The sequence below is a fragment of the Macaca thibetana genome, chromosome 2 (genome assembly GCF_024542745.1).
Source record: "Macaca thibetana thibetana isolate TM-01 chromosome 2, ASM2454274v1, whole genome shotgun sequence".
Taxonomy (NCBI): domain Eukaryota; kingdom Metazoa; phylum Chordata; class Mammalia; order Primates; family Cercopithecidae; genus Macaca; species Macaca thibetana.
Window position 1 is genome coordinate 120,733,677 of NC_065579.1, and position 12,043 is coordinate 120,745,719.

At 45.9% G+C, this 12,043-nt stretch overlaps 2 protein-coding genes across 10 annotated transcripts in view; one reads left to right on the plus strand and one right to left on the minus strand.

Annotated features, from left to right (window-relative positions):
- SLC25A26 (solute carrier family 25 member 26) overlaps positions 1–7,504 on the plus strand; it is a 161,897-nt gene extending 154,393 nt beyond the window's left edge. For all 7 annotated transcript variants that reach the window (XM_050781311.1, XM_050781312.1, XM_050781308.1 and 4 more), the window contains one exon: positions 7,114–7,504. In XM_050781311.1, the coding sequence (XP_050637268.1) occupies positions 7,114–7,231 (118 nt within the window). In that variant the 3' untranslated portion in view covers positions 7,232–7,504. The remainder of the gene's footprint in view (positions 1–7,113) is intronic.
- A 722-nt stretch (positions 7,505–8,226) lies between these two features.
- Positions 8,227–12,043, minus strand: part of LRIG1 (leucine rich repeats and immunoglobulin like domains 1) — a 126,730-nt gene continuing 122,913 nt past the window's right edge. For all 3 annotated transcript variants that reach the window (XM_050781283.1, XM_050781282.1, XM_050781284.1), the window contains 4 exons: positions 11,722–11,847; positions 10,914–11,060; positions 10,010–10,285; positions 8,227–9,911 (listed from right to left, as the gene is read on the minus strand). In XM_050781283.1, the coding sequence (XP_050637240.1) occupies positions 9,685–9,911; positions 10,010–10,285; positions 10,914–11,060; positions 11,722–11,847 (776 nt within the window). In that variant the 3' untranslated portion in view covers positions 8,227–9,684. The remainder of the gene's footprint in view (positions 9,912–10,009; positions 10,286–10,913; positions 11,061–11,721; positions 11,848–12,043) is intronic.

The window sequence follows — 12,043 nt, forward strand, 5'->3', positions numbered from 1 at the left end:
TGAACACCTCTCCTTCCCTTCTGCTTATGTTCTGCTTTGAGTTTCTATATATTGTGCAAAATAGTCTAGTTGATGTTGTATATATGAGATAACGTAGCACATCAAATTGACGGAGTATTCCAATCAGGCAGTTCTCAGCCTTGCCCATCTTGATGTTAGATGGAATTCACGTGGGTGGCCCTCACCAGGGTCTGGGCTGCAGCAGTGATAAAATGGGCTTCTGGTTACACAGTGCGGATATACAAGGGAGTGAAGGTAACATTGCTAGAAGAAAGCATTTGTGGTTTTGATGTTTTTAACTATTATTAGTAACAAATTACTTTCAACGTACCACAGTGCAGGTGGGATGACTCCACAATTAGCATCAATTGAGAACCATTGTACTACAGAAGTGCCTCAAACTTCTAGCTTCATGTCCTAAAAAGGTCTCTCTGCAAGATATTTCAACATTGCTTTGACACCGTAAACTTGTAAAGCCACCTGAATGTTGGGATCTTACAGGCGTGTGAAATGATGATTTTTCTCTTAGGGACCATGTACCAGGGATTTTCTTGCAAGAGCAAAGCAGTGGCCTCCCTTTGGAGAGGGTCGGCAGCTGCCTGGACTTCAGGCGTCTCAGCTGGCAGTGCCGCCTCCTCATCCTGATGCCGAGTTGGATCACTTATTTGATGGTAGTTTTTGTGTACCTTTGGCAGTTTTAATCTCAGCTATTTGATGGTCTGGAGAACATGAAGTTAGGTGAGTCAGGCCCCAGTTAAAGTTTTTGTAGGAGAGCAGCCCATCCTAGATTGAAATTTTCCAGTTGGAAGTTTGAAAAATAGGTGATATTGGATGGTTTTGTTGAATGTGACAACTCTGAGGGATTGATGTTGGGTGCCCGAAGGGTGTCACGGTTTTGAAACAAGAACTGGGGTGAAGCCAGAGGAATAATTGGCTGTTGACGTCTAGTGAGAGCGTGGGAAGGGCCGAGTGGGGGCGTGTGTGCTGGGAGCCTGCCACTTAGGACTGCCATATCGTGAGCTCTGCTTGTATTTGTGGCACATTCATTATGCTGCCAGTTCCACAGCAAACAAAGGAATGGTGTGAGAAAAATGAGTCCTGAAGCCACTTAGCCAGTAGCAGGTAAACAGTCTTTATGGGCTGGGTGAGGTGCTCACACCTGTCATCTCAGCACTTTGGGAGGCTTTGAAGCAGGAGGGTTGCTCGAGGTTAGGAGTTTGAGACCATATGGCAAGACTGTCTCTCTAAAAAATAAATAAATAAATTAGCCTGGTGTGCTGGCACACACCTGTAGTCCCAGCTACTCAGGAGGCTGAGCGATCATTTGAGCCCGGGAAGTCGAGGTTGTAGTGAGTCACAACTGCGCCACTGCACTCCAGCCTGGGTGACAGCAAGACCCTGTCTCAGAAAACAACAACAAAAAAGTTCTTATGTGTTTCAAATAGCAGTTGGACTGCATACACAAGAGAAGTCACATTCAGTGGCTTTTTTGGACTATAAAGCCAAACTGCCACATTTCACTGTCTGACTGATTTCAGTGTAGTTCATGCTTGATTCTGTGGCAGCTGTTGGGCAGACCTCTTCTGTCGACCTTAGCTTTGTGGAGCTGTGCAGAGCCGTAGCCCCTCTGCCTTTCTGGAGACAGTGGTGGCAGGTGGGGATGGCATGATTGACTGGCAACCCCGTGGCCCCGAAAGCTGGTAGCAGTTGAGTAGATTGAAAATCATCTTCCCTGTGCTGGTTGTGGCGTGTGTTATACTTGACGTTATAAAACTAAGCAGTGCCAGAAATACAGGCAGAAGAGGGGTGTCTTCCTCAGGCCAAGGGCCCGTCTCTGTCCCCATTGTCAGCTCTGTAAAGGTCATCTGGATTTTTTTGCTTTTCTATCTTCTGAAAGTGTCAGAAGTCATGGGCTCTAGTCAGTCTGTACAGTGTAGTCTCTTGAGAGCATTGCAGACAGCAACGGTTGTCACTTAAGGGAGTTCTGATTAGCCCCTTATTAATGATTAAAGACAATAAATAATTTGACCAAAAAACAGTCACAGAAAAACCTGGGCTGTTGTGAACAGAGGTCCCAGGCATCCTCAGCCTGAAGGTGTCTCCGCCGGCTTCTTCTGTTGGGTCTCCAAGCACACAGTGCTTCTTCTGTTGGGTCTCCAAGCACACAGTGCTGCTGCCACCTCCTGTCTCCTCCCCTGGGCGCGCACTAGGTTTACCAGTTACTACTTGGGTTTTCCAGCAGACACCATCTCCTCACCTTGGGATGGAAAGGTGCTGCCCTCTCGGGGTCAAGTAAGGTGGCGACCACTTTTATCTTTCTGTGTGGTCCACGCAGGTGAAGACTTTGTTCTGGCACGTACTGGGAATACACATATCAGTAGAAATGTATTACTAAACAAACACCGCGTGTTCATTCAGCCCAGTAGCCGAAGGCAGATGGGGAGCCTGCCCACCCTGGATGGCCCCTTTCTGGTTTTCTTCACTCATCAGCTGGCTTTCTGTTTTTGTTGACTGTGCCCTTTATGTAGTAGCTGCCACTGCCGCGAGCATCCCTTTCTGCCTGGCACTGTAAGTGCTTACGTTTGCTCTCATTTAATCTGTGGGCACTAGAACGTGCTCCTGCTCAACTCAAAAGTCTTCACCTGCGAGACTGGCTGGGGCCTTCACTGTTCACATTACTCCACGTTAAGGCCGTAATTACGTTAATAGATTCAGTGGTCATCTATTGAAACCATAAACTGCTTCCATCTGCCTCTTGCCAGGGGCAGCTGAACTTGTGAGTGGCAGAAGCTGAACAAGACACTGGCGTTTAGAAATAAGTAAGGTAGTCAAGGCGGAGAACTTTGTGGCCAGTGTGGTCTCCTGCAGCTCGGCATCTGCTGACTGCCCGTCTAGCACCCTTTCCTTCATAATATGGTAGGAGCAGGGAGGCTCAGCTGTTTTTCAGGCGGGAAGGACATAGTGGTAATTTATGAGTTTTTGTCCTCACCACCCACCCCATGCAAAAACAATATGCATGATGCTGAGCTTTTTTTTTTTTTTTTTTTTTTTTTTAAAACAAGTATAGTTTGGTTTTCAGTACAATTTTCATGGTTATTTTTGGACAAGTAATAGGGGTCCTTAATTTTATGTGCAGTATTTTAATGATTTAAACCCTTAGCTAGCTAACTAAAAAGGGCCTCACAAAACTCTTGAATCTCCCATTTTCCTTAGAAGTGCTGAGTGCTGCAAACAGAGGGAGGCTGCTCAGCCTCCTCCAACAGCTCAAAGGTCTTGGGAGAAAGGAGGCAGCCAGGTGCTGGAAGCAGCCTGCAGGGACCGCCACGTTTCTCTCCAGGCCACCAGCTTGCTTGTCACAGAGGCTTTTCCTGTATATTAAAGGATGCATAGCTACTGTTGGTGTAACTTGACCATTTTCAGTTTTCTTCCATAGACCTGACCGGAAGTCTTTTCACTGGCATATGCACTAGGTCTGCCTTCATAACTTCTTCTGCTTACAGAAGTAATATAGGCATATTTTGTTTAATTGCACTTCTCAGATAGTGCATTTTTTCCCAAATTGAAGGTTTGTGGCACCCCTGCATTGAGGGAGTCTTTCAGCGCCCTTTTCCAGTAGCACATGTCCACTTTGTGTCACATTTTGGTAATTCCCACCTTTCAAGTATTTTCATTATCATATCTGCTGTGATGATCTGTGATCGGCCATCTTTCATGTTACTGTCATTGTTTTGGGGCATCACACACCGTGTCCACCGAAGACAGCAAACTTAATTGACAAATGTGGTGTGGGTTTGGGCTGGGTCACCAACCGGCCATTCCCTGTCTCTCTCCCTTTCCTCAGGCCTCTATTCTGTGAGAGACAATATTGCAGTTAGGCCAAGAAATAATCCTCCAGTGGCCTCTAAGTGTTCAAGTGAAAGGAATAATCACACCTTCCTCATTTTAAATAAAAAACTCCGGCTGGGCATGGTGGCTCACATCTGTAATCCCAGCATTTTGGAGGCCAAGGTGGCAGATGGCTTGAGCCCAAGAGTCCAAGACCAGCCTAGGCAACATGCCAAACCCTGTCTCTACAAAAAGTACAAAAATTAGCTGGGCATGGTGGTGCGTGCCTGTGTCCCAGCTACTTGGGAAGCTGAGGTAGGAGGGTCACCTGAGCTCAGCAGGCAGAGGTTGCTGTGGGCCATGATCGTGCCACTGCACTCCAGCCTGGGTAGCAGCAAGACCTTGTCTCAAAAAAAAAAAAAAAAAAAAAAAAATTAAAAGCTGGAAATGATTATTTAGTGAGGAAGGCATGTGGAAAGCTGAGATAGGCCAGAATCTAGGCCTCTTGTGACAGTTAACCAAGTTGTAAATGCAAAGGAAAAGCTCTTGAAGCAAATAAGAAGTGCTATCCGGCGAATACACTAAATGATAAGTGTAACAGCCTCACTGCAGATATGAAGAAAGTTTGAGTGGTCTGGATAGAAGATCAGACCAGCCACATCCTCTTAAGCCAAAACCTAAACCACAGCAAGGTGCTCTCTTCCATGAAGGCTGAGAGAGGTGAGGAAGCTGCGGAGTTTGAAGCTAGGAGAGGTTGATTCATGAAGTTTAAGGACAGAAGTCATCTCTGGAACACAAAAGTGTAAGGTGAAGTGGCAAGTGCTGATGGAGAAGCTGCAGCAAGTTACCCAGGAGATCTAGCTCAGATCATCGGTGAAGGCGCTAACACTAAACAACAGATTTTCAATGTAGATGAAACAGCCTTCTATTAGAAGATGTCATCTAGGACTTTCCGAGCTAGAGAGGAGACATCAATGCCGGGCCTCAAAGCTTCAAAGGACTGGCTGACTCTCTTGTTAGGCGCTAATGCAGCTGGTATCTTTACGTTGAAGCCAATGCTCATTGACTCTTCTGAAAATCCTAGAGCCTTTAACAATGATGCTAAATCGACTCTGCCTCTGCCATAGTAATGGAACAACAAAGCCTGAGTGACAGCACATCTCTTTACAGCATGGTTTCTGGAATATTTTAAGCCCGCTGCTGGGACCTAGTGCTCAGACGAAAAGATTGCTTTTAAAATACTACTGCTCATTGACAGTGCACCTGGTCACCCTGGAGTTCTGCTGGAGATGAATGCTGTTCTCTTGCCTGCTAACAACATCCATTCCTTGGTCCGTGGAACAAGGAGTAATTTTAACTTTCAGGTTTTATTATTTAAGAAATCCATTTCATAAGGCTACAGCTGCATCGACAGTGATTCCTTTGCTGGATGTGGGCAAAGTAAATTTCTGGAAGCCTTCTAGAAAGGAGTCACCATTCTAGATACCAGTAAGAACATTGGTGGCTTCATAGGAGGAGGTCAAAATATTGACCATGCTAAGACTTTGGAAAAAGTTGATTCCCATCCTCATGGCTGACTTTGAGAGGTTCAAGACTTCAGTGGAGGGAAACACATACTAGATGTACTGGAAATAGCAAGACCACTATAGTTAGAAGTGGAGCCTGAAGATGTGATGAATTGCCACAATCTCATGATTAAACTCGAATGGATGAGGAATTGGTTCTTACGGATGAGGAAAGAAAGTGATCCATTGAGGTGAATCTACTCCTGGTGAAGATATGGTGAACATTGTTGAAATGACAATAAAGGATTTAGAATATTTCATCAATTTAGTTGCGAAAACAGTGGCAGAGTTTCAGATGATTGACTCCAATTTTGAAAGAGGTTCTACTGTGGGCAAAATGTATTGTGTGCTACAGAGAAATCTTTCATGAAAAGTAGAGTCCATCAACGCAACAATGACAATTTTTAGAAATTTCCACAGCCACTCCAACCTTCAGCAGCCACTATCCTGGTCAGTTAGCAGCCATCAATGAAAGCAAGACCCTCTAGCAGCCAAAAGATTACAACTTACTGCAGGCTCAGATGCTCATGAGCATTTTTTAGCAATACAGCATTTTAAAATTAAGGTATGTATAATTTTTAGACATAATGCTACTACATACTTAATAGACTACAGTATAGTGTAAACATAACTTTTCGGTGCCCTAGGAAACCCAAAAATTTGAATGGCTTGCTTTATTGCAATATTCACTTTATTATAGTGGCCAAACTTCTCCTGGGACCAAACTTGAAATATCTGAGTCATGCCTATACTCTTGGTCAAAAGGTTCAAAGGTTATGGAAGCATGGGCCAGGAATGTGTCCTGTAATCCTTAGGCAGCAGGCATTCAGTTTAGGACACATCCCTGGCATGCCTTTTAGACATGGAATCATAGCCCTTGGACTTGGTTTTATAAACCTGTTTTTAATTTTTTTATGTTGGCATCTGTGTATTTCCTCATCTTTATCAGCTACATAATCATCCACTGTATGTTTGTAGTGTGCCGTAACTGGTATCACCAGCAGCAATGCCACAGTGAAGATGTTTGCACAAATATCTGAGTAGGCATTGGGGGGGGGGGGCAGTTTTAAAGAATGAATCCTCAATTTATATCCTTGTGGCATTGTAGTTTCACCTTGCATTTCTCTGATTATTCTACATTGCACCTTGGCTGGTGAGCAGCCTTCTGTGGTACCAAGGGACTGTGCAGGTGAAAGCGTGCTGCCCCCTTCACAGCCACAGCCCATTTGCCTTTCATGCCTTTAGACAGAAAAGGAACGCAGGGAATCCATGGAGGTTCGACTCATTGTTGTGATGTCAGGTTTTGGGGTCTCAAAGGACAAAATGCAACGGAGTCAGTGGGCAGAGCAGCAGCATTGCCCAAAAACCTCTGCACCAAGCGAACCCCTGGAGACCACTTTAGAGGTCTGGGCTGGGAAGTGCCTTCCAGCCTTACCTAGGATTCAGCTGTTTAACGCCTTTTTAAAAGTCAATTTCATCTCTCAAAGGGAAAAATGGCATGAAAGTTTTAGAACTATTACTGGGACAGCGCCATTACTTGCCTTATTTGGGAGGGTTCACAAGTGAGCTGTTTACAAGTGAGTGTTCACAAGTGAGTGTTCACAAGTGAGTGGTAGTTAGCCACTAATGAGCATGGTGTACTGAGCCAAGCAAGCTGTGGGTATTGGAATTTAACCTTTCTTTTAAATACACACAACATTAAAAATCCTGTTTTTTCCCCTAGATTATTTGCAGGTGTCTTCCCTCGAATGGCAGCCATCAGTCTGGGAGGTTTCATCTTTCTGGGGGCTTATGACCACACGCACCGCTTGCTGTTGGAAGTTGGCAGAAAGAGTCCTTGAAGCAGAGACAGCCTCACCTCCACTTCTGTCAAGAGAGGGGCCTGCAGTGTAAACCCTCTTCCGCTGAGCAGCTGTCTGAACTATAGGCCCCAGTGCTGAAGACCAGTTCTGCCGAGATGCCGGCATCGAGATTGTGCCATCCGTGGTGCAGGCTGGCTGGTATGAAGTCATTGGCCTGTATGCCAGAGAGCTAAGAGATGAAAACGGGGTGTGTGGCGGTACTCTGAACAATTTCCTCAGAACCTCTTAATAAATAAGTTTGGTATTGCTGAGGCCAGGCCTTTCAGAGCTTTCATTTGATCTGTATCTGATCTTTCATTTCCTGCCACCTGATGGTGGATTCAGCAGAAGGCAAGATGGTTAGAATTTTAAAAGAATAGCTTGTTTGGGAAAAGGAGACTTGGGGAAGAAGTTGTCTATGTGGGTGTTTCTCCCCCTAGTTAATTCCTGTTGTGTAAGGTTAGGCTTTGTTGAAAAAAGAATGAACTACACAGGTGCATAGCAAGCATTCTTTCTGGGTAACTAGGCTGCTGGTTTTAATTACCCTCAGATTTCACCCATAAAAACACACGATGTATTATTTTACAGAGCTGTGTCCAGCGCCCCCTGTGGTGTGTGAGAGAGAGCAGCTGCAGCTCAAGTGACTAGGTGGGCCCAGCTGGCTTCGTGCAGGAGGACACGGTGGGTGAGCCATTCTTGCCATTCTCCGTGTCAGGCTGAAAGGAGGGCCTGGGCCAGCTTTGAAAACAACATTGCTAGAAGTAGGCAGGATGAAATGGAAAGGTCACCACACTTTGGGATTTTAGAGCTTGACTAACAAGCTCCAGGCATAGAAGAATTCAGAACGAAATCTCAGGAATCTAGCTGTGTTGTCTGCCCCGAAGCAAACAGTATATGATTTTGCTTTGCCTATTTTTTTTTTTTTTTCCTTTTTTGGGGAAAGATAATTAAAGGCAGAATGACTGCGTTTGTAAAAGAAGGACCACCAACTGTACTGACATTTATAAATGAACCTTTATTAAAGACACTTCAATGCCATCTGTTAGACACTTCAATATTTTACATGGTTTTCAATGTACACTGTACCAAAATTTCTATAAATAAATAACTTTGTACATAAAAGTAATACTTCCTCTTTCACATTGCCTCTCAGAAGCAGCAAATTCACATATTTTGTGGAAGTAAGATTAGTCAGTTACCTGTCAACAAAATTCTAAATATGCTTACCTTTTGAACAGTGATGACACCTGACAGTAATTGTTAACTATTTTCTCCGTAACTCCCTTCAGCTTTTGGCCAAAGGAACATTTTAAGGACCTTGTTTCTATGTAAGTTAAGTTTTACTAAATTACACATTGGCACTTACAAGATGGTTAGCTACCAGTCTCAAAAGTGCAAATATACCCAGAACCCAGGTCAAGGTCTAAGTCTTTTCCAGTCCCAGCTCAGTTTCATCTGTGCGTGGGAATGGCATGGACAGGCCTGCTCTGGATCCTCAGTAGAAATAAGGTAGCCCTGAAAAGAAAGAACTTCCTCCTTTCTATCCCCCAAGGCCAATGTAATACTCATTATATTGGCAGAACGAAAACAGCACTATAGAAAAATCCACAGGTACCAACACCAGCAGCCTTTACCTTAATTAAAAGTCTCAACTAGCGATCGAATGATACTGAGAAGGCCACATTTGCTTTTATCATAAAATCTGAGGAGGAGGAAAGGCAGTGCTTCATTAACTGTTCTGACCATTTGCTTGTGATGGATTAACCACCCTCATTCTATGCCTTAAAGACAGGACTTAAACCTAAAAGGAAAAGCCATTCACTGCAAGCGTGGATGGCACCCTGCACCCCTGGCTCTACAGGGAGGCCTGTTGCAGGTGCATCCACACATGACCAGTGCTCTCCCGAAGCTCCTTCCAGCACACGTGGAGTCTGACCGGGCAGCAGTCTAGGGGTCTGTCTATGAAGTGCAATACAACTCCAAGGCCTTCCCTCCTTCCCATCCCCACCAAAAACTCCTGCTAACAAATGTGGTTGTAGCCTCTATAAATTCCAGCCATGCGTTAAGGCACCAGAACTATTTCCCCACCCCCCTCCAAAATTAAACAGCAACCTGATATGAAAAATAATATTGTCAAAATTGTATAATTTTTTCTGTATAATTTTTTTCTGTTAACCATGCACTAAAGATTAAAATAGCCTCTGTAAAAGATATATATGAAATCTCTGAAAACTCTTATGTACAATGGTATCAAATACTTTTTCTGCCTTTTGTACACAAATCCCCTCTTGCGTTTCTGTGCTTCAGATGCAAGTCCTGTGAGTGACTGATACTCCACATGGAAGTTACAACTATGTACAGATGAGTGACGCTTGAACCCAAGCTTCCTCACAGCCTCTCCTACCTCTCTTTCCCGTAGAGACTGGCATGACAAGAGCTGAGGTAGACAAAACCTAGCTTTTTGGTGCCAAAAGCAGTGGCACCCTCTGTTTCCCGGGGAGCTGTCCTGTCAGTGGCATGGACTCGGGACTGGAGTCGCATGCTTTGGGGAGATGGCCATTGGAAACAAGCAAGTGCTGGGCTGCCGTGCGCTCTGGACTGCCTGAAGTTAACGAAGATGCAGGCTGTAGCTCTGCACAGTCCGGGTCGTACAACCTTGCTAAAGTCCAGGAAGAATCCCCTACAAGGAAAGAAAGGACCTGTCAGACCCCCACTTGACCATTGAAGCAGCTCCCAACCCACCTGGTAGTAACTCCTCAGAAGACAGTAAAAAGTTACCTTTCCCATCTAGAGATGCCATTGGCTTTTTCTTCACAGCCGTCAGCATTCTATCGTGGTTACTGGGGTAGAGCGACCCCTGGCACTCGGGGCAGGACCCAGCAGCAGTCCCGCTGCACTGGTGACGTGGAGAATGCTCTTGGTCACTCCCACCCGGCTCCGGGCCATTTGGCTGCACGCTGTCTCTGGACACAGGCTGGGGGTGGAAGTCTTGTTCCCTGGAGTAACAGTCCACTTCAGTGTTGCAGTCACTGCATACAACCCGGCCACCATGTTCTGAAGGACAGTGCCAAAGATGGGTTAGAGCCACTGCTGTGGGAGTCTTCATGCCCACACAGAGAACAGGCTGCTCAGCTCCACTGTGCAAGGTGAGAACCCTGACTGCAAACACTGTATGCATGCTTCCTCTTTCCCCCAACTATGTCCCCAGAAAAAGGACTGGGCAAACACCAAGCCACTCATGAACTGTGGGGTCTTTCATGTTTACAGTGAATTTCATACTCAGAGAATATAGTCTTACTGCTTCAGGGGGGAAAGGGCCATTAGCGTTAGGTACTATGCAGTGTTGGGTCTTTTCAACAGTTAGAAATTAAGCCTCAAAATAGCCCTGGTGAAAAGGTGCTGACTGAAACTCTACATTTTATTTGTGCCTTGCCCCTTAAGTTGCTTATAAATCTAGAAAATTCACGCTTAGGCTTACCATGCCATAGATTTATTTAGGAGAACTATTCTGGAATTAAGAGAGCCAGGCCCAAGCTTCCCCAAGCTTCCCATTTCTATACTGAATACCAAATTTGGAGACAGCTGTGGACTAAGAATGTGTCTCCCCCTTTGATGTACTGACTAGGTCAGCCCCAATTTCCACTTCAGAAAGAAACTACTTCCGACGGGAAGCATCTCATACCCATCTTCTGCGGCCCAGGTGTCCCTTCCGCTTTCTCCGTCGCTTTCCACAGCTCTTTGTGATACCCAGTACAGAGCTTTGGCTGCCTGCAGGCAACGCTGTGAGCGTCGGCCTCTGGAAAGTGGCTTGCATCTCTTGGACAGACACCTGCAGTGAATTCCAACACGATTAGAAACTCTGGGCTTGGTATTTCCCAGTAAGCCTTATGAAAGGAATGAGCAAGGCCACTAGAATAGTCATTTTCTAAAAAGTTCTTCAGAGCGGCGGGGCTGTTGGTCTGGCAAGCAGCGTGTTTTCTATCACTGCTTCCAGGCAGGTACGCCGGCCTTGTGAAATGAGCAGCTCATTTCTCTACAAGGTGAGCCTCTACGGTCTCGGGCAAGAGCTCAGAGGCCCCCACCATTGGAAGTACCTTATCCTGGTGACAGCTTTCCAGTGTAAGACTGGCTCACAGAGCAGACCTGGGCACATTCCCCATGTAAGGAATGGGCTGGTTGGGTTCATGCCCCGTAATGCCCTTTCCAGCTGCTACTGCAGGCAAGCCTACTTTATCCTGCCAGGGAGGTACTAAGCCCAATCCAGTGGCTTCCTTGGGCGGGGGGACAGGACTTTAAAACCTTGCAGAACTCATAAAGACTGGTCCAAAAATAGCAGCCCTTAGTCACAGACTAGAAGTCACAGCCTTCTAGTTCACCAAGTGTGCCCCGTCTGATGCCAGGTACCTGCCCTGCAAAGAGCTGGAGGCCACCTCCAGCACCCGGAAACATAGTCTCAGCAGAGCTCTGCTTCACGGTTACTGAGGCCTTACCGTTGCTCTCAATGTGTCCATTGGCCTGAGGGCCACCCTCAGTCCTGACCACGGTTTCTTGTCGGTCAGAAAGGGTCCCCTGAGAAGAGAGGTAGCTTGGAACATCTGGTGGCACGATGGTTTCATCTGCAAGAAGACAGGACAAATAAAACACCAGGGTCTCAGTCACAAGAAATGCAGACACACGTTCATCGTCAGGCTCAGAAAGGGGATCCTCCCAGTGACGACCATCAGGGCTGTGCACAGAGATGGCATGGAGTCCATGTATGCAATAGGCCCTCCCAGAACCTGCTCAGCCTTACTCTACACCCAGTGTGAAGAG